We start from the raw sequence: 22,311 nt of genomic DNA on the forward strand, positions 1-22,311 counted from the left end.
CAGCAGCTCATCATGTCTGGTTCTCCCTCAGATGCCTGTGAACTCACCCTGGACCCCAACACGGCCCACAGAGACCTCTCTCTGTCTGAGGACAACAGGAAGGTGACGTGGGTTGGAGAGTACCAGGTGTATCCGGATCACCCAGAGAGATTTGACTACTGGCCCCAGGTGTTGGGTAGAGAGGCTCTGACTGGCCGCTGTTACTGGGAGGTAGAGAGGATAATATATGTTGATATAGGAGTGACATACAGAGGAATCACAAGGAGAGAACTGGGTGATGACAGCAGGCTTGGAATGAACAACAAGTCCTGGTGTCTTCATTGTTATGATGGTCGTTACTCTGCCGGGTACAACGGTACAGTAACAGTCCTCCCTCTCCCCCCCGCTGGCTCCACCAGAGTAGCAGTGTATCTGGACCGGCCTGCTGGCTCTCTGTCCTTCTACAGAGTGTCCCCAGGTGGAGGAGGGTCCTCAGACACACTGACACACCTCCACACCTTCTGGTCCTCCTTCACCCAGGAGGACCTCCTCCCTGGGGTCGGGTTAGGGTGGAGGTCCTCAGCGTCTCTGTGTCGGTTGTAGACACACACACACACACACACACACACACACACACACACACACACACACACACACACACACACACACACACACACACACACACACACACACAACATACACGCGCACACACACCCACACAAACAGACACACAAACACACACCACACACACACACACACACACACACACACACACACACATGAAGGGTGCGTGAGGGGGGGTGAGGGGGGGTTATCACTGCTCTCCTGTTGTCCCAGGTTTTACAGTTTTCCTCGATTGTAAACACACAAAAAATGGAACTATGCACACAATTCTGAAAACTTGAAGCCCATGTATCACCCAGAAGACTCCAGACTGCTAAACTCTGAGCACTATTCCATTGTTTTCACGCATGTAGAAATTCTAAATCGCATTATTGCAAAACTCTAAAGCACAAATCTCATCATTGAGCACATTTGGTTCACCTGGAAAACACTGGCCTGCAGAACGCCACGCCCAATTACCAATTGGTCTCGCTCACTTCTCTCCTGTTCAAACTCAACTGGCAAAACCCTTGAGTCATGTGTGAGAGCATAAAAGAGGCCTCAGGTGAGCTCTGCTGTGTTGGAGATGAGCTGCTCTGGCCTGATCAGGATGGAGGTGGGATACAGACTGATTTACACGTGTGGGATGGCTCAGCGGGTTGGGTGGGTCTATGTTTTCTCAGATAGTCCAAATGGCTCTGCCGTTTTTCCTTTCCGTTATTATGCTCTATGTGGTCATCAAGTTATCTCCCCGTGTGTTTCACCGGATGACCGACCCCCCAACCGACGCCCCCGGGGACTGCCCCGATCTTGTTGCCCCCCCTCAGGGTAGCTGTGTTAGAGAGCCCACCCCGTCGTAAGGTCTGGTGCCCCAAACTTCTCAAAGTTTCCTCTGGGCCCTTTACTGTAACGCGTCAATTTGTATTAATCGTGTTAAAATAAGATTGCGTTAACGCGGAATTAACACGTTAACTTGTCCAGCCCTAGTATATATAAATATAAACACACAAATACACACACAGTAACACCCATACATAAACACACACATGCGTATTCAAACATGCGCGCACACAAACACTACACACACATAAATGAACACACACACGTACATATATAAAGACACACAAGCGCACACATGCATATATAAACACACGTATACACACACACACACACAAACGTGGACATCCACATGTATATATCAACACACAAGGGTTTTCTTGGGCTTCTGAAAGTTGATCTATGAACTCTGAAAGGAAGAGACTTTTAAAATCTTACATTAAGGTTAACTAAGCAGGTTTTACAAAGAATATATTTCTAATGTCAAATGTATTTTAAATATTGATTGATAGTACATCTAAATATGTTTATACTACAATATTGTGTATATTTTCAGACGTTAACAGTTTCATACTGCATGGCTCTGATATCAGTTTATATTTTAATAAGCCAAAAGGTCACCTGATTTTAGCCAGATTTAATATTATATTCATAATGCAAATGCACTTGCATTATGAAGGAAATATGCTTCGATACTTTTCTTATTTGAGAAATAGCTTGAACATCGTTTTTGTTTATTGATTTTTCGTGCTTTTCATTTCATGTCATTTATTTGATATGTTTGATTTTATTGATACAGGGAATACCTTCGGCGAATTGTAATTCTTACATACAGACTACAGGACAGTCTCTAGGCTTTATGTGAAAAAGAAAATGACAAAGCATTTGTTTATAATTCATTCGAAAAAAAAAGTGTATAATCAGCACCCACTCACCTAACAGAGACGGAGAGAACATCACACAATTGGGTTATATCACAATATATTTTATTACACAACAGTACTTTTATCTATTGTCTGGATTGATATTAATGTACCTAATGCAGTAGGTCTATGAAACCAAAATAAGTAGATGCGAATGTATTTCGATTTATTTTAATGTAAAGTTTTATAATCTTGATCACGAAGACAGACACAGGCCTAATAAAACCAGTTTTTTTGCAAATACAAATGTGTTGTGGGGTTTATTGCAGGCAAACGGTAGACACCTGAATGCACAGATGAGATCATATTTTGACTCAAATATTTTTTATATTATAATGATATACATTTGTATGTTTTGAATCTGAAACCTTGATGGAAAGACGAACCACTCAAAGCTCAGGTTTACAGTAATGAAACATTTATACTAAAACAGTGAAGAAGACAACAACGCAGAAGTTTTGGAGGTTTTAGTTAATCTTTGCATCACAGATTCCACACTTGGATAGATGCTAACATTGCTCAGTGAATAACAGAGAAGGCAATCTATAAAGGAGGAAATCAGAAGAGGAACCATGTGTATTATCTCAGCAGAGTGGAAAATGTGTTCGTGATCAGCCAAACATAGATAACAGCTATGTGTTGACCAAAGAGAGGAGAGATAGCGATACCCAATCGCTCTGACAACAGTCACAGGAACGCTCCAAACCCCAACGCACCAGCACACACACACACACACACACACACACACACACACACACACACACACACACACACACACACACACACACACACACACACACACACACACACACACACACACACACACACACACAGTTCCTGGCTCATACTGCTTCACACTTTTGCTTTGTCCGATTAGAGTCCGCAAAAGAGTTTCAACGAGCTCCACATTCTTGGGGCGGAAGACGAAGATTTGAAAGCAGGTTTTGTCAAGTCGACGGTGATTCACGGTTGTCAAGGCAGACTTCATGGAGACTTTGAGGTATTTTTAGCTGGATGTGTCTGTACGGTATACATGGTGATAGACCTACAGTAGGCCTAACTCTGAGCAGTGGCCAGCCCCCACCTGCATGCCTGGGGAGTGTTGTTCAAGGCATAAGCACGAGAACACCGTTCTCGTGCTTAACACGTAGATAGTCGCGTCAGCCTCGCTTAACGCTCGTGTATTTGTGTCCGGTTAGCGGTACTGTTTAAACGGTGCTATCTGTGATAGATAGTACACTTTACACAATAGGCTGTGAATCTGCCTTTCTCCTCTTGGGCTTCATGTGTGGGTGAGTTTGTGTGTGTGTGTATCTATTTTAGTGCATGTGTATTAGTGTGTGTGGGCTTGCATGTGTGGGTGAGTGTGTGTAAGAGTATGCATGTGTGGGCATGCATCTATGGGTGTGAATGTGCATGTGTGTGTGTGTGTGTGTGTGTGTGTACTTTTGTGTATAAATGTGGTTGTGCATGCATCTGTTAGGTGTGTGTGTTTGTGGGTTCATGCATCTATCTGTGTGCATATGTGTGGGCATGCTTATGTGTGTGTCATGTATTTGTACGTGTGTGTGTGTGTGTGTGTGGGGGGGGGGGCATGCTTCAGTGTGTATGTTTTTGCATGCATCAAATTCTGCGTGTGTGTGTGTGTGTGTGTATTTCTTTATGTGTATATGTGTGCGTGTGTGTGTGTGCGCGTGTGTGTGTGTGCATGTGTGTGTGTGTGTGTGTGTGCGGCGGGCGGGGCCCTAGTTCCGTGTGTATCAGTGAGTGCGGGCTCGGCTGCAGTCTTCCAGGGAGCAGCCTGTCAAACAGCCGCTTAACAAACGAGCTCTCAGGTAACCCCCTGTACCCCACCATGGGCGGAGGGACTTAAAACGTGTGGGAATCCCTTCTCCGTTCTTCTCATTGGGTGGCAATAGCAGCCACAACCAAAGGTACACTGAAGGACTCTGCGTCATAGACTGTAGAAATACACTTGAAACCCATTTCACATTTACATTTAGATCATTTGATTTAACGGGCGCTTTTATCCGAAGTGACTTACATCGGTTCATACACACATTCAGTCCCTGACAATCGCAGTTCTGCTGTATTTAGTCTTAACCTCACTCTACGTCATAACCTGGCCACTGTAGGACTTAAAACCCATTTTAATTTCTTAATTGTGACATTAGAATTGGCTCACTATCATGATGAAAACGTCCATAATATACAGTACAAGAAAAACCTTATATGAAAAAAGATATAGCCCTTTCATTCATGTCTGTTATCCAAGGAAACTGCTTTATTAAAACTGAAACAAGCTGAATGACCTCTTATGGAGGAAAACCCTTGGTAACAGGTTTACAGTCAGATAACCCCAACCCCAATGTATGTTTGTCATCATCAATGTCAAATGTATAAATGTATTTCATGCATGTTCTTTATGTGCCTATGATGAGAAAGGAAGAGGAGAAATGATGGAAGGAAACTGTGAAAAAGAATTTCCCTAAGGGGACAGCTAATTAACTAATTAACACAATAAATGAGTCCTCTATTATTTTCACCAACTGTAATAGATATCTTCATTAGTGGATCATTCCCATTCTTCCATGTTTGTGTTGTCATTTTCTTTGGTTGTAAATGTGCCATCCATAAATCCCTTGTAATAATGTATTGTTATCCCTGCTATATTTAGCCTCCAGTGTTCACACTGTGGAGCTCTGCCTCGGTGAGGTGTGTGTGTGTGTTTGGGGTCTGGAGGTGTGTGTTTGGGGTCTGGGTGCCGCTGACCCAGACCAGCTCTGGGTTCGAGGCCACAAGGAGAATGACCGCCACAGGTTCACGGTCCACGGTTCTCTTCCGGCGGACCAGAGAGGATTCTGGGTAAGAACCCGGCGACGCAATGCATCGGGGTCAGCTGTGACGGAAGGGTTGCTGGCGCGACTCCATCACCTGTGGACGGTGTGGCAGTGCCCTGATTCGGAGCTGAGGTCGTGGTCACCGGAAGTGTTCCGCATTCATACAAAGGTAAACACAATGAAACAAATGGCGGTAAGGAGGAGGAGCGGGAGGATTTCTGTTAAGAAGAGGAAAAACACACTGGTTATATAAGACGTCTTGCTGCCAAGAAAAAGGAACACGGAAATAGCTTTTGGCCGCGATGAAAGTGGGATATAGGAGAGATAAGGCTTTGCGAATGTCAACATCGCAAGGGGCCTATCGTGTGTGATGTAACAAAAGGCAAATACACCGCTAGTCATTGTTAGCATGAAGCTCTTGATAAAGACCTTAAAAGATACGGTAAAAACGGCTATTGTCAACATGAGACAAGGGTATTCGATTCAAATATTTACAGTGATGCCTTTTATTTCGGGGATCAGTTCTACTTTTAGATAAAGCATTTTCCACCGGTCCCACTTGAGCTGATCGTCCACTCAGCTCTGGATTTACAGTTTAGAGTGTCTTCAGTAACCATCCACTCTCTGTCCCACAGACTCTGCGCTAATCCAGTTCCTCCGTGAATTAGTTAAACTAGCTGACCTTTCCGATATCTATGAATCAGTCTTAAGGTCGTCGTTGTCTCATACGGATGGTTCATCGAATGCACTATGAATGCACTTTTTGTGTTTTAAGGGAGGGTTAAAGCTCTGTAAATAAACAGCGTGTCTTCCTAGTTTAGGTGCAACAATCACTGCTTGTGTTCCCTAATAGGACCCGAAGTAGGACCTGTGTGGACGGTCTGAATGCCAGTTATTTTGGAAACACACAAACACACACACACACACAGACTAACGCATGCACGCGCACACACACACACACACACAGAGTAACACACACACAGGCTAACACACCCACACACACAAACAGACTAACACGCACACACACACACACACACACAAACAGACTAACACACACACAGACACACACACACACAGACAAACAGACTAACACACAGACACACAAACAGACTAACACACACACACACAAACAGACTAACACACACAGACTCACACACACACACATGCAATAACACACACACACACACACACACAAACAGACTAAAACACACAAACAGACTAACACACACACACACACACACACACACACACACGAAGCCTGCCTCATTAGGCCTGTTTGACGTAGCGTTAGCGGTGGGTTAGCTTCAGGTAGCGCGGTGCCGGCGGTTTACGAGGTACTTGAGGCTAATCCCTCCTCCCCCCGAGAGCCAGGGGTTGCCCTCTTTGATGCCCCATCCGGGGGGAGTTAGCGGGACCCCCACCGCCACGGGGTAATGGTTAGCTACAGCGATGCACGTCTTTACTGTTAGCGGCGAGCTAGGGTGGTGCATTAATCGTAATGTTGCTACACAAAAACCTTGGGATAAACAGCATCTGACCTTAAGGGACAAGGGGTCAAGCAGGTAGGAACACACACACACACACACACACACATACAAACTTTGATTTGGACTATGTAATACAGAACAAAACCAAAACAGAATACATACATAGGCTTAATATATACCTTTAAACATGCCAACACGTATTCTGGAAATGGCTCCTCTAGTTAGAGGTCAGAGGTTAAACGTAAGCCATCAGAGGCATCGTAGTCACTGTATCTATCAACAGACAAAAGCAATGCCGCTGACTCACTAACAGAGGTTTTATCTCGTTAAAAAGGACTTATTACCCTGTGGGCCTGGCTTGGAGACATGGGGACAAAAGTTCCATAAGCACTATTTTAATTGGAGTAAATATTACAATATCAAATAGTGATATTAATATATTAAATGTGCATATAGGATATTCAAGGAAGCTTGCAGATTATATTTACTTGGATTTATCTGCGTTGAGGGTGTGAAAACTGATAAAATATAGCATAAATAACATCTTTGGAAAATAGTTTGGACCAATGGCGCGGCCTTGTGGCGATTTCGCGTCACTGCAGTTATATTCTTACTTTTTATGGTGTGTGGTTGCGTGTGCATGTGTGTCCGCTTGCGTGTGACCTTCCCCCCTGCGCGCAAAGGGACGAATGAGGACCATTTAATGACCCACCACATGAAAGATTAGTCGACAGACGCACACGACGCCGAATCCGCAAACGGTACTTTTTGCGGATAACGGATCGACGCGGACTTGGACACCGGCCTGCTCGTCGCCGCCGGTGCCAAAAAGTGACCAATCATCAGTTGTCTCTTTTTAAAATAGACCTTCATCCGTCTGGCGGGCCTCGCCACTCCACATATAGGCTCCATTGAATATTTAAAATGTCATCATCAGCATCCGGCCGGCCCTTCGTCAGTGTCCGCTGTCGGTCGCGAGCAGACGGATCATCCACAGCTCGGTCACGTGCTTTCATTTCTCGCCACCAGATCGTCTCCGGTGTAGATTCTTATCTTGCGCTACATGTCTATTTTTAGTATTTTCTATAACGGAGGGCCGAAGGAACATTTTACCTAAATTAATAAGGTTCAATTTATTTTGTAGGCATATAAACAGAAATATTTCTGATTATATAATGCTATATTTTAAGCTTAACACGCAAAATGGCCAACATATTGCATTCATTTTGAACAAACATTATCGTAAATGCTATAGGACTGTAATTGTTGAAGTCAAACACAACTGAATTTATGTAAAGTTAAGTTTCTTGTCTGGAAGTTCCTGTTCAGTCTTTTTGTTTAACCATGGATGCGATGCAAATCAAAAATCGATACACAATGTAAGCTATTTAATCAAAGCAATAAAGCTGAAATTTCACAAATATAGTTTATTCTACTTTTGAATGACAACAGAATTTCCCAACATTTAGAATTGAGTTTTATTGATAAATGGCAGTAGGAATGTTATTTTTTGACCAGTGTAACAGATAGCAGCATAGAAAAAAACAGATAAAAGAATAAAAATCTGAAATTCTGTATAAAACATAGAGCGTAAAAGAGCATAAATCACGACATGATTAAAAAAAAAAAAAGTGACGGGATACGTCAAAGGATAAACTGTTTATCCAAGGTATATGTATTTACAGTAGTATAAAATAATCACATAATAGTTTTAAAATAGATTAGTATAATCACATTGCGGTGGTTGAATGAGGTGCAGCTGGTAAACATGCACCCATCCGGTACAAAGCAGCTCGCTTTACTCAAGATAATCGACTTCACTTCTTTTTTTTCTTTCAGTCATCAATAATCGATTTTCTCGGCGTCCTCTCGAAAGCACACAAATGTACTCTATTGCACATGGGACGCACAGCTGAAGCTTTAGTAGTAGTAGTAATAATCATAATAATTGTCATAGTAGCGATGCAAAAGTCTCCAAAATCATTTGGATAAGACTTTTGTCTTTGGCACCAATGGTATAATGTCTGCAAACAAAAAAAATGGAATATGGAGGAAAAGATTAAAAAAATACATTGATATATATTTGTTGATATGACCCACGTCGCATGACCTTGGGATTCTCCTGACCTCTGACCTCGCCCATCACAGGATGACACAGTTGGAGGCTGAAGGCTCAGGGACACTGCAGGGAGAAGAGAACACGACATTTATTTAACGTTAACTCTGAAAATATAAATTCTGAACAGTCAAGCCGCAAGTCACAATGTGGTGTGTTTCAACCGTATATGGGGTATTATAACTGGCATAGACACGTCATTAAAAAAGGGACTATTATTAGACGACTCATAATAACACCCCAGTGTAAACAAGCCGGAGAGTCTCCTGGCTGGGAATTGATATTCCTAATGGCCGCTGAGGGCCGGGGCCCACAACAACCCGGCCCGATCCTGAGCCATGCTGCGGATAATTCCAACAAACGAACATTTAATACATCGTTCCCCGGGGGTGGGGGGGGGTTGGGGTAACACGATGCCCAGGCTCGCTGCGCTCGTATTCATCCAGGCTATTCTCGTCCCCGCGTTTCCCTCCCAGAGCTCCCAATAGAGCACTGGGAGAACGAGATGAGTGATGGTGTTTTCAGTGTGTGGGGGCGCAGTACCGCTCACCTCCCGGCGGGGGCGCCAGCGAGCTTCATCCTCTTGGGCTCCGCGGGGCCCGTGGTGGAGGTGGTGGGGGTGGAAGGGGTCCGGGCGCGCTCCGTGGGCTCACAGTTCGCCTGAGGGGACGGGGGGGTGGAATAATACTTAGATAAGCGGAGTTTAAAGCGGTAAACGCTCCCGAGATGGGACCGCAGAACGGCTTCATCGCCGGGGAAACGGGGGTGCCGTCATATCTGATCAATTCAAACCATAACGTCTTTGGTAATAACAGAAACAATGGAAACGAGAGGGTAGAAATGCTCAGTACTTTAGATATTAGATTAGATATTTTAGATATGTATTATATATTTTTTTAAAATATAAAGAAATTCTGAGCAAACACGTGTGTGTGTGTGTGTGTGTGTGTGTGTGTGTGTGTTTGTGTGTGTTACAGAAACAAGGGAGTAGAAAAGGTATAAACACACAGTAGTTATTTTCGGGTGTGTACTTTGCTCCGTGATGTGCATATTTGTGTTTGTCTCCTTGTGGAGTGTGTGTGTGTGTGTGTGTGTGTGTGTCTCTCTGTGTTTGTATCTGTGTGTGTGTGTCTCTGTGTTTGTATCTGTGTGTGTGTGTGTGTGTGTCTCTGTGTTTGTATCCGTGTGTGTTTGTGTGTGTGTGTGTGTGACTGTGTGATGGTCTGTGAGTGAGTGAGTGAGTCTGTCTGTCTGTCTGTCTGTCTGTCTGTCTGTCTGTCTGTCTGTCTGTCTGTCTGTCTGTCTGTCTGTCTGTCTGGTGCTCACCTTGTTTCTCTTCCTCCCGGGGGGGCCGTCGGCGGGGGGAGGTTCTGCGTTCTGCGGGGGGTCGGGGGCGGGCCTTAGCGGCCGCCTGCAGAGCTCGTCCCGTTGGTGGACAGTCGTGCTCTTGGACTGCAGCTTCCTGTCCAGAGAGAGACACACCTGGTGGTCACGCCGCGTTCACACGGTACTCTGACGCATGGGGGACGCGATCTGATTGGCCGACCGACCCGTCGCTGCCTGAAAAGTTGAACATTTCTCAACCTTTTGACGCGGGCCACGGAGCCGACGGATCGACCCACGATGCATTTCGAGAGCGTCCCCACGCAAAGTCGATGAGATCCGTCGACGGACGTGTACGGTGCGAACGCGGCGTTAGCCTGGCTGTGGACGAGGGTAACTCGTTAACCTAACGACACACCCAACCGCCGTCACACGACAAGGTCTGGGCCGGGGAGGCCAGTGCTCAGGGGGCTTGACTCGTTATGTTTTACTTATAGCATCGATATTGCTGGCACGCTTTTATTTTGATATCACACTTCCCTCAATCTCCGCTGTGATTTCGCGGTTCTGTCTGTTCGGTGAAAGGGAACTGTGCCATCAAGAGTTATGAACGAATGAGTCGCTTCGTTGAGTTTACAGGAATCCCTTCCAGAACGTTCTGGATCCCACTCTAATGTCCGCAGTCTGTTGAACAAGAGTCTCTAAACCACGACCTGCTCTTTTTTGATATTTAGTCTGATGAGTCAGTGAATAGCTCAGATGTGCGAGAGGGACAGTGTTGGACAGTGCCCTGTGCCCGAGGTCGCAACGGTTGTCGTTTCCTGTTTTGTTCCTTGGCGATACACTCTGTGTCGCCGTCTTTTCTAATGTTCTGAATGGGAGATTTGAAACCACCTGTAAGCTTAAGGGCTGATAATGTCTCCACATCGACGTAACGCAAGGGGGTTACGGACACCTTACGTCCTTGCGAACCCTCCGTGCGCCCCTCCCAAAAATTGGAACCTTGCGTCGAGGCGACGCAGCAGCAAGGGCTGTGATTGGTCCGCTCACTAAAACCAGACGCAGAACCAAAACAGGTCCACGACTGCGTCGAAGCGTCTGCGTGGTCGTTGCGTTGCGTCAACGTAGGACCATAATCAGCCCTTCAGGACCCATTGTTTCGGGAACTGAAATACGCGATATAAACATCCTGGCGTCGCGTGGGGGTGAAGCGTGATCCCAGGGAGGGAGGGGCAGCAGAAGATTCGGTTTCAGATCTAAAAACAATACGCGCGGTTCTGTCGTCAGGGGAGAGGGATTCAAAGTTTGGATGACGATCTTCGGGGAAAATAGAAATCCGATTGAATCTGGGAACTAGGATCTGGGAGTGACACTGACACTGCGTTCGCTGGTCTTAAATCAATGGCCTCATTGAGACGGAGAGACGCACCAATCGGACGCCTTTCACTCTTCCCCCACACACACACACACACACACACACACACACACACACACACACACACACACAACACACACACAGTAAAACTTCAGCATCCTCCAGAGAACAGCAGAGCGGAGCAAACAGAAACATAATACTCCTTCCTGCATCTTCTTTTATTGAATTGTATTTTAAGAAATTATTTTGTTTGCATCAAGTTACTTTTTAATTTAAATCATTTAACGTGTATTCTCGTCTCATTGGTCGTGCAGTGGCGGTTGTGGTGGGGGCTGCCCATAAACGACCCCACCCCCCCCCCCGTCCCCTTCCTGGCTGTGACAGCCAGTAGTCATGACGATGACCCCCCCCTCTCTATCCCTGTGGTCATCTCAAAGCTGGACCTTCTCTCTCTCTCTTAATTACTCTCCCCGGGGATTTTGGGGAAGAAGGAGAAAAATATACATTCCCCCCCCCCCCACATGCATGGTGGTCAGGGCAGGGTCATAGGCCACGCCTCCCAGGGTGCGCAGATAATTAGCCGGGCCGGGCATTGAAGGAAGGGGGGGAGGTTTGGGTGATGGAGGGGGGGCGCAGGAGCTGGGCTGCCCCCCGATGCTCAGCAGGCCGACCTTGGTGGCTCCTACCGGGAGGGGGTAGGGGAGGGGAGAGGAAGGGGGGGTGCAGGGGGACTTCAGTTACTGACGGTGACAGCAGTAGCCTCGGGGCAGGCGGGCCGCGGGCCGATCAATGGCGTCGGACGGAGAGACACCGCCATAGCACCGGGCCTGAAGGAAGTCTAGGCGCTGTGTGTGTGTGTGTGTGCGTGCGTGTGAAAAAGTAGCATGTGGGCCTTCGTGTGTGTGTTTGTGTGCGTTCGTGGAGCGTGTGTGCACAAGTGTGTGGGCATGATTGTGTGAGGGTGTGCGTGTGGGTGTGTGCATGCATGAGAGAAGCGTGGGCACGGGCGTGAGTGTGTGTGTGTGTGTGTGCGTGTGCGTGTGCGTGGCGTACCCCACTGCGGACACGAGGCTCTGGTGCCAGTCGTTGATGTCCTCCTGGTCACATGACATCAGCAGCAGCTTGGCCTTGGGGAACGAGAGCTGGGGGGAGACATGGAGATCAGCTCTGAGTCCACACATGGTTGAGGCGGTGGGTTCCGTAAAGGGCTGATTATGGTTCCAAGTCGACGCAACGCAACGACCACGCAGACGTGGACCTGTTCTGGTTCTGCGACGGGTTTTAGTGAGCGGACCAATCACAGCCCTTGCTGTTAGAATTTTTGGGAGGCGCGCGTCGGGCCCTTGCGGTGAGCGCAAGGAGGGTCCCCAAGGACGTAAGGGGTCCGTAAACCCCCTTTGCGTTATGTTGACGTGGAACCATTATCAGCCCTTTAGTCATGAGTGTTCTATAGAGGTTCACCGCCACCGCACAAAGAACATGGGTTAACTACCTCTAACTAATATACGCCATCGGGTCCTTTAGACACCACAGATCATAATATCAGACCAGTGGAGGTCCCAACGTCTTCTTCGTTTTGTGTTAGTACCCTAACAATTCCGAAATTGAAACCGCTCTTCGAAACAAGAAAGTTGTGGCGACTTCGCCGTTCCCAATGTCAAACTCACTTTCTGCAGTGTCCTTATGTTGACAATTTATTTTTTGTCTCGCTGTTCTCATCAAGGATTAAAACAAACTGCTCCGAGATACGGCGGGCATCGCTAATCCCCAAGAGTTGATTTATCAGTTTATTACTTCGGAATGTGGGTCAAGAGAAGCCGCGTGTCACTCACGCATGAGACGACAATAACGTGGCAGTACAGCGGACCCGCCACTAGAGGGCAGGGCTGAACAAGACATCACTGCAGCACGGGGAACCGCCAGTATCGGCCTCTTTACGCCCGTTTCTCTACTACAAATCATGCCTTGAGAAGTGTATTTACAACTGACTGAGAAGTATTGTTATTCAGTCAACAGTTGCTAGGCCAGCCTACTGTTTTGTTTGTAGTAGAAATATAACATCACTTAGGTATCTTTACATGTATACTCATTGTATAATAATTTGATATATTGCATAATGAATGATCAAATATGAGCCCCCCCCCCCCCCACACACACACACACTTAAATAAAAAAAATGTAAGTAGGTAAAACATTGAGGTGGTGACGTGGACTAATTGTTTTCTCTGATTGGTCGAGCTATTACGAAATAAATGTACAATAACGAAAATCTAAAAAAAACCTCTACAACTTAACTTCACCTGCCTGAGGTGTCTAGCCCAGGAATAAGAAAAACACATTTCCGGTTGCAGCCCAAAAGGCGAGGAAGGATCAGCAGTGCACGACACCATAGATTAAAAAAAAGCCCGCGATTCCAGGAGTCCATTAACAGGCTACTTACGCCGGAGTTCGTGGCGTGCAGAGTAGTGAAGGGACGCAGCGGGGCAGGCGTGCGCAACGGAACGTGCGCGCCCGCCCGCGGGACGCGGCGGCTGATTTATGCACAAATAGATTCCACTTCGGTGGCGCGGGCGACGCGGTAATTAGGGATTTGTCAGGATATCTGACCCTCTTAGGTAGAAATTACTTTGTATAATAAGAGCGTTGTGGCGGCGCGCGGGAGACTTCCCCGCCGCACATAATTTAGCTTGATTATTTATACATCAAAGGGAATCTGTCAGCGGCAGCGAAGACGAAGAAGAAGAGGAAAAAGAAAATGGGGATGAACCGAGGGGAGGGAGGAGGGGCGGGGGGGGGGCTTGGGTATCAACGGGAGGAAGAGACGGCTTTAACGGAGGGAAGGAGAGGAGAAGGGAGGTGAGGAAGAATCCGAACGCTGGCGGGAAGGGGAGAGGAAGAATGGGGAGAGGTTCGGGCCATTTTGTAAATAAAATAAAGTACAAGCTCGTCTCTTCTGCGCGGCGGGGGAGGAGAAGAAACCAGACATGGACCAGGAAGGAAGAAAGAAAACTGCGAGAAATAAAAAATTTGACAAAAGTTGTTTTGTTTCGTTTCCAGACTTTGCATATAGATTGCCATGGCATTTACAGCTGTCAAACTTAATTTGGCTTTAATTCTTCATGGGGCCCCTGGATAAGCCGGGGGCCCGTAGTCCGGACAGCACCAGCCCTACCTGCCCCCCCAGATAGGGGGAGGGGGGGCCCAGAGATCAATAAGGTGTCCTTATGAGAAATTAGGCCTAATGTTATTGAGAATGCAGCGTTAGGGGCTGGCTAATGAAATGCCATGGCTGCCATTAGACAACGCTGGACTGGGGAGGGAGAGGAGGAGGAGGAGGGAGAAGAGGGGGAGGAGGGGGGGGGGAAGAGGGGGAGGAGGGGGGGGGGGGAAGAGGGGGAGGAGGGGGAGGAGGAGGAGGAGGAAGAGGGTTAAGGAAGATGCATTCACTAGGAGCAGGAAGGGACTGATCGGAGGGCCCTAATCTGATCCAACTCACTTCAGCGTCTCCCGTTTTTCTGTTGCTCTCACACACCACAGACACACACACACACACACACACACACACACACACGCACACACACGCACGCACACACACCAAAAGCAGCCGTGTAACAGCGGTTCAGGGGTTTTGCGTCAAGTCACATGAGGCCTCCCAGTCGCCACGACAAGAGCACCCCCCAACATCGGTCACAAAATAGGGAACCCCGCTTAGCTCCGATCTCCCACTGACTCCCTGGTTTCCCTCCCCCTGGAATGGATATGCGTGGTGTGGAACCAGGGCCCCCCACTAGTTGATAGAACCAGGGGCCCCCACCAGTGGTGCCAACCAGGGGCCTCCAGAGGCCCCCCATCAGTGGACAGAACCAGGGGCCCCCACCAGTGGTGAGAGCCAGGGACTCCCACCAGGGGACCCTAGAGGCCTCTGGTGGGCACCACCAGTGCAGTCACAGGCCTTCACGGGGTGAGGGCCCCTCAGCGGGGTGGACTCACGCTGGTCCGCCCCGCTCCCCACCCCCGAGGACGCTGGTTAACACAGACACAGAGACTAAAGAGCGGATGAATATTGATATGTCTACAACGCTGTGGCTCCGTGCCGCGAAACACTGGTTGCGTAACTAAGCATCTCTCTCTCTCTCTCCCTGGTGTCTCTCTCCCTCCCTCTGGTGTCTCTCTCTCTCTCTTTCTCTCTCTCCCTCCCTCTGTGTCTCCCTCTCTCCCTCCCTCTGTGTCTCCCTCCCCCTCTGTCTCTCCCTTCCCCTTTCTCTGTCTCTCTCCCTCTCTCCCTGGTGTCTCTCTCTCTCTGTCTCTCTCTCTCTCCCTCTCCCTCTCTCTCCCCCTCTGTCTCTCTCTCCCTCCCTCTGTGTCTCCCTCTCCCTCCCCCTCTGTCTCTCCCTTCCCCTCCCCCTCTGTCTCTCCCTTCCCCTTTCTCTGTCTCTCTGTCTATCTCCCTCTCGGTCCCTCTCGACGAGGCGAGTCTGTCCCCCTGAATGTTTGATGACAGCCACTACATCATTTAGACACGATGTGTCACCCGACAGGATTACTGCAGGCGGGGGGGACCCGAGAGATGGGGTGGGGGGGAGAAAGAGAGAGAAGAGAGGGGGAGAGTGAGAGACAGTGGGTAAGAGTCAGGAAAGAGAGAGAAGAGACAGGAAAGAGAGCGGGCAAAAGAGGAAGAATAGGAGAGAGATGGAGAAAGGGACAGACATGTGAGAGCATGTGAGAGAGAGAGAGAGAGAGAGAGAGAGAGAGAGAGAGAGAGAGAGAGAGAGAGAGAGAGAGAGAGAGAGAGAGAGAGAGAGAGAGAGAGAGAGAGAGAGCGCGGGGAACATTAAATGTTTGTTTGGCTCCTGTATCACTAACGGGGGACGAAGCCGCTTACTAACGCGGGTCTCGCTAGACCAGACGAACGAAGCGCCGTCTCCGTTTGGCACGACCCCGACGCCGCCGGTCACGTGACCGGCGGGCGACGGAGGGGCCGCTTTGGGATGGGGAGACGGGCGCCGTGGCCACGGCGCCCGTCTCCCCATCCCAAAGCGGCCCCTCCGTCGCCACATCCAGCGGATGAGTCAGACTCCAACAACACGTGGCAGCCCTTCTTAGGACCCACTCATGTGTATTAAAGAAAAAAAGGAAAACCAGAAGCAACAAACTGAAGAATCAACAGCATATGTTTGTACACCTGGCGCCAGACTAATACTATTAGACAGGTTTTTTTTCCTTCCCCCGCAAAACTTGATATTCTTTGAGACGTGCCTTCGCTAACAAAACATTTCAAGGCTGCTGGGTAATTAGTGATTGTGTAAAGATATCGGTTTACTTAATTATCCTCTCGTACCGCGCTAACTCAAACCCTGTGTTTATGATCACGAGCGGACAAAAGACGTGCCGTCGTGAGTCGATTATCCTCGATTGTGGATTTGTCTCGTTTGGTGAGCGTCGTCTAGATAAAAACGACATGGACTCGGTGGCAACAGCTTCAGAAAATGCGAGCTATAGTTTTCTTTTCTGTTTTGCGATTTAAAAACTTTACACTAATGAATGCTTTAATTAGTCGTTTTTCTTTGGCAGCCTGTCAGCCAAAGCGAGCACAGCTCAGAAATCACTTTGGGCTCTGCTTAATTGTGATGGGCATTTCCATTATTTATGACCATTTTAAAGACTAAATAATCAATAATTTAGTCAAATAAATTAATACGTTTACAACATTGGCTCTAGAGTTTGTGCGTTAAATCACTTCTAAAGTGCAGAGGCATAACCGTGGATGGTTTCTTGTTTTAGTTGTCATGTTTTGAACGGGTTGAACTCACTTCATAATTGACACTGGTTCATTTGACGGGTTTTCTACTTGGAAAGTTTTATTATAATAACCTGTTTCATAGCAATACAAGAACTTTTAAGTTTGAATGCTCTTGGAGCTTTTAAAATGAACATTGACACACACACACACACACACACACACACACACACACACAGGTGTTTGAAAATTTGCCTTTTCCGTTATTTATCACAAGTGGGATGTATGATTGATAGATAAGCAACGTTTGCTACAGTCCACTGCTTAGGCCCGGTAGCCTGACCGATCCATCATACATCTAGGTGGACACGCCCACTTGTGATGTAAAAAAAACAAACAGGAAGAGGCAGATTTTCAAAACACCTTGTGATGTCTAATCACGCTCAAACCTGGCGGCATAATACCCCCCCCCCCCCCCCCCCCCCCCTTAAAATGAACATTAAGATCCACACACACACACACACAGGCCTCTAGTTACAGGTATGTTTCAATACACTATTGTGCTTCCCCCCCCCACACGCGTACTCACACTGAGCAGGCCTCCCTGGCTCCGGGTGTGGCCGAACACCTTGTCCACGGCGCAGTCCTGGAGGGGGTAGGCGTGCTGCCCCGAGAACTTGCCCCCGTGGGGGGGGGCCGCAGCGCTTGGCCTGCACCAGCACGTCCGAGAACAGGAAGAACATCCGGGGCGTGGCCTCCGCCCCCTTGGTGGGTACCCTCCGGAGCCAGCCTTCCCGGAGGAACCACCGCCCTGGGTGGGGGGGGGGGGGGATCAAAGGGTTAGAGCCAGGGTAGGCCATTTGGAGACGGCAGCCAGAGTTGCCATGGAGTGTGAGTGTGATTAGCCGCTACGAGCGACGTTGAAAATCAGCCTCTTCTGACGTCATAGGTTGGTGTGTCTGTCCAGATCAGGGGTCTCAAACTCGCGGCCCGGGGGCCAATTGAGGCCCGCGCGATGATATTTTCTTGGCCCCCTACTCGGAGGAGCAACGTTTGCTACAGTCCACTGGGTAGGCTGGTGGACCGATCTATCCAGCACACATCTAGGTGGACACGGCCACTTGTGATGTCAGAAGAGGCCGATTTTTAAAACGACTTGATACGGCTAATCACACTCACACCGGGTGGTATAATATGTCACCTTTAAGGCCTGCCTCCAAAGCCACTTCCCAAAAACACATGATTAGCTCGTTAGCTACAGCCAAAGGTCTGTCTGTCTGCCTGCTGTGTAGACAGACAGGTAGGCCGTCCGATAATTTCATCCGTGCCGAATAAAAGGATTGGACGGCTTATTACCGACCTGCGATAGCCACAGATACCGGATTATCATTGTTTTTGTCAGAGCATTTAATTGATAGATTGCAGTCCGGATGTAAAGAGAATTTCAACAATTACGTCAGAAAATACCTCTATAATAAATTGCCTACCCTAGCTTTAACACAACACTCCAGACTAACCGACCACAGGGAGAGCAGAAGCCCTGATGAAACACCGGTCGGTGAAATGGCTCCCTTTGATTGGCTCCAATTGGTGCCAAAATATGTTATTTGAGCCAATCAGCAGCACGGGCTACTGCAATGTTTTATTGCTGCATTAAATCACAGCTGGGGCTCTGCCTGCAGTGCAGATGGGTTTCAGGGGTTGATTAAACCTTGGAAGTAGAGAAGAGGTAAGTAAGGTTAAGAGGAAATACAAGCAATCTCGTCTTATTGCGTTAATAAAAGAAATTAGATAGGAATTCATCACAATCAATACTATTATGTGAGCACTCAAGTAAGGTATGGCATCCCTTAGGAGATGTATAATCATTGAGTGTGTTTACAGTTTAAAAATGCAAAACTCCCGACGAGATTTATGATAGATAAATAGTATAGTTTTTAGGTTGATCTGAATGAAATGTCAAAACCATCAAACGGTTATCCTCAAACACCCTCAAACATTTAGCGCATAGCTTCAATCCATACACATTGTATAGATTTTAACACCTTTAGCTAGGAAATATACTTTAAAAAAGCACACACTCAGAGAAAGGAATGGAGGCCGAATCTGTAAAGTTGTTGAATTTGAAGACGGATTCAACAAGATGGGAGATGCAGTATGGAGGTGGTGAAGTGAACGACACTCACGTATGCGTGCGTGCGTGCATGTGTGCGTGCATGCGTGTGTGCATGCGTGTGTGCATGCGTGTCTGCGTGCGTGCGTGCGTGCGTCTGCATGCGCATAAGGTAGAGGGTTTCATCTCTCTGTGTGATTGGCAGCGGAGTGATGATGGCTAATAAGTGAGCGGCTGACATTTGGATAGATAAGATGAAAATTCTGCCTGGGTCCAGGTTTTTTTTTTTATTTTTTTTAATTGCCCCGGCCAACAGCCTGTGATTGCGGCCAGTCTGAGCAGCCTCAGCGGTGCCGTGGGGGGCCCCGGGCGGACATTTTCAGCTACAGACAAGACTGCGGTGATTAACTGAAGGGACAGGGTGGATGTCAAATTGCTTTTTAAAATGCCATGGGTCTCAAAGACGGGGATGGGGGTGGGGGGGGGAGGTGGAGGAAAAGGGTGGAAAAATAAGTTGGAGGAGCGCGGTCATGAATCTTTCGGATTGCGTGCGGAGATTGGCGATGGATGTTCAGGTTTTTTTTTTTTTGTCGGTCGGTATAGGGAGGACGGGAGGGTATCTGGTGCGGTAGAAGTTGCACTCGACGACGGACGAGACGGTAACCAGGTTTCGGACAGGGTAGACGCCCAGCGAGACGCACGCCATCTCTGGGTACGGTGACGACGGCTGTATCCAGGTCTGAGCGGTGTTACTTTAGGAAAGATTCATGCGACATTTGACTACGAGGCGATTAAGAGATTCGGTTCCCTGAACGTGTACGTCCTTCGGCCTTTGATCTCTGCTCAGAAAGGGCTTCTAGATCTCACCCAATTCCACCACAGACCTGTATGTTGTACGTCCTGGCACTTAATGTAGGCACTTATTGTCTATTTAGTTATAGCACTTAGTTATGTAGCTTCATAGCATAGCTGTCTAAGTTGTATACGGGGAATGGGTTAACCTAGCGATGTTGGTGCTTTGCACTTGGTTCTAAGTACATCTTTACTGTACCGACAGCGTTATATTTTTACACTTCCTTATGACAAATGTATTTGCTGTAAGTCGCGACTTAGTTCACTCTGAGACAGTATACATTTACATTTAAATGTAAATGTATACTGTGTCAGCGTGAACTACAAAACATACTGGATAAACACATAATGTAAATGTGGCGTCTGTGTGTCAGCGAAATCCCCCCTGATCGCCGACGGTAACGGAGCACGGCAACAGGAGGGAGAGAAGAGCGTTCCTCGCCAGAGAGTAGAACGTCGTAGTCACACGCAGCTACGAGTCGGTGGTCGCCCTTAGCGGCCGTGCCCTCTGACCTCCCTTGCCCTACCTAGTGTTCCCTGTTGCAGAGTTGTTGGTTTCCCCTTTACACGCGGGGTCGGGGGGGGGGGTTCGAAGACCAGCAGGTAGCCTGCGCCGCCACCCCGTCGCCATGTCAACGCCTCTCACCCCCCCCGTCAAAGAGCACCTTTGCTCTCCTACAAAGGCTTTTCCAGCGGGTCCTGTGGGTAGGGGGTGGGGTGGGCTCTACAAAGGGCCCGGGGTCTTCCTTATGTGTTCAAGGCCGGGGCCCTGAAGGGGTTGAAAGAGGCACAGTAGGGGGGGGGGGGCGGGCGATGGGAGAGGCAGGAGGGGGGTCGCGGAGGAAGCCTTAGATAGCAGGCAATTTGAAGAGTTGCTCTTTTTTGGGGGGGGAGGTGGAGGGGTAGGGATGGGCTGGGTGGGGGGGGCGGATCTTTTCATGTTGTGGTGATGAAATCCATGCAGGTACGCCGGCTTTTGAACGCGGCGTTCCTGGTGTATATCTCGTTGCGTCGGGCCGATTTATTGTGCATTCGGTGCAAATGACACGCGAAGTGCGATGGCGTATCCGAGAGCATTCAAGCACACTGCCGTCTCCGGATGCATGGTGATGCGGGCTGCGCCCTCGCAAACCGGAAAAGATCGTTAAATGGACAGCATTTATGGACGCTTTTATCCAAAGCGCTTTACAATATTGCCTGACATTCACCCATTCATGCACACATTCACACACCGACGGCAGAGTCAACAATGCAAGAAGACAGCCAGTTCGTAAGGAGCAGTCAGGGTGAGGCGTCTCGCTCAGGGACACCTCGACGCTAGGAGGAGCCGGGGATCGAACCGGCAACCTTGCGGTCACCAGCCAACCCGCTCTACCTCCTGAGCCACATGCCGCCCCCTGTCTGCGCCGGATCCTTCGGACGTTGCGTCCTCTCCAGCTCCGGGCTCCGTGGCGCGGCCACCCCAACGCCTCACCACGGCAGAGCGGGTTCACGTGGAGACAGAAGGCGTCCGCATCGATCGGGGTCGAGGCCGGGATGTGTACGGTCGAACCCGGAGGAGGAGGTGGGGGCGGGAGGAAAACATGTCCGCTGGAGTTGTGCAGGAGGATCAATGTCAACCCCCAACCTGAATCTCTGCCCGCCATCTTCATCCACCCAACCCCCACCCCCCACGGCTCCGACTGGAAGAGACAACCAGACGGAGACGCCCCAGCATGGCTCGACTGGGGGTCCGATGTACCAGGGCCCGGTGAAGCCTTCATCCAGCCCGGGGAGAAGGAGGGGGAGGAGGAGGAGGAGGAGGAGGAGGTGGGGGACAGCCAGACTGTCTACGGTATCGATGTCCCATTGATTCAGGGCTCTTACCTCCACCCCGTTCCCCTCTCCTCCACCACTACCATCATCTAGGCCCCTTATCTTTCACCAAGCTACTTAATATGTTGGGAGGGCTCTCTGGCGCTTTCTCATCTGTATAAAAAGCGAGTGCTTTTATTCCTCTTTCTCATGGTACATTAGAAGTGGGTGGCTGTGGAGAGGGGGGAGGTGGTGTACGAGGGGGCTGGTGGTGCTGGTGGTGGTGGTGGAGGAGGGTGGTGTTGTGGAGGGCAGCCTTGCTCTGAAGTCTG

General features: G+C 48.6%; 2 protein-coding genes across 6 annotated transcripts in view; one reads left to right on the plus strand and one right to left on the minus strand.

Moving 5' to 3' along the window:
* Nucleotides 1-2,583, plus strand: part of LOC307074749 (uncharacterized protein) — a 44,570-nt gene extending 41,987 nt beyond the window's left edge. For all 5 annotated transcript variants that reach the window (XM_079735038.1, XM_079735039.1, XM_079735041.1 and 2 more), the window contains one exon: nucleotides 32-2,583. In XM_079735038.1, the coding sequence (XP_079591164.1) occupies nucleotides 32-582 (551 nt within the window). In that variant the 3' untranslated portion in view covers nucleotides 583-2,583. The remainder of the gene's footprint in view (nucleotides 1-31) is intronic.
* Nucleotides 2,584-8,129: 5,546 nt separating this feature from the next.
* Nucleotides 8,130-22,311, minus strand: part of arhgef39 (Rho guanine nucleotide exchange factor (GEF) 39) — a 42,114-nt gene continuing 27,932 nt past the window's right edge. The window contains 6 exon segments of the mRNA XM_079735996.1: nucleotides 8,130-8,851; nucleotides 9,336-9,445; nucleotides 10,112-10,247; nucleotides 12,537-12,625; nucleotides 17,810-17,914; nucleotides 17,916-18,031. Of these exon segments, the coding sequence (XP_079592122.1) occupies nucleotides 8,812-8,851; nucleotides 9,336-9,445; nucleotides 10,112-10,247; nucleotides 12,537-12,625; nucleotides 17,810-17,914; nucleotides 17,916-18,031 (596 nt within the window). The 3' untranslated portion in view covers nucleotides 8,130-8,811.

Source organism: Pollachius pollachius (genome assembly GCF_949987615.1).
Source record: "Pollachius pollachius genome assembly, chromosome: 4".
NCBI classification, from domain to species: Eukaryota; Metazoa; Chordata; class Actinopteri; order Gadiformes; family Gadidae; genus Pollachius; species Pollachius pollachius.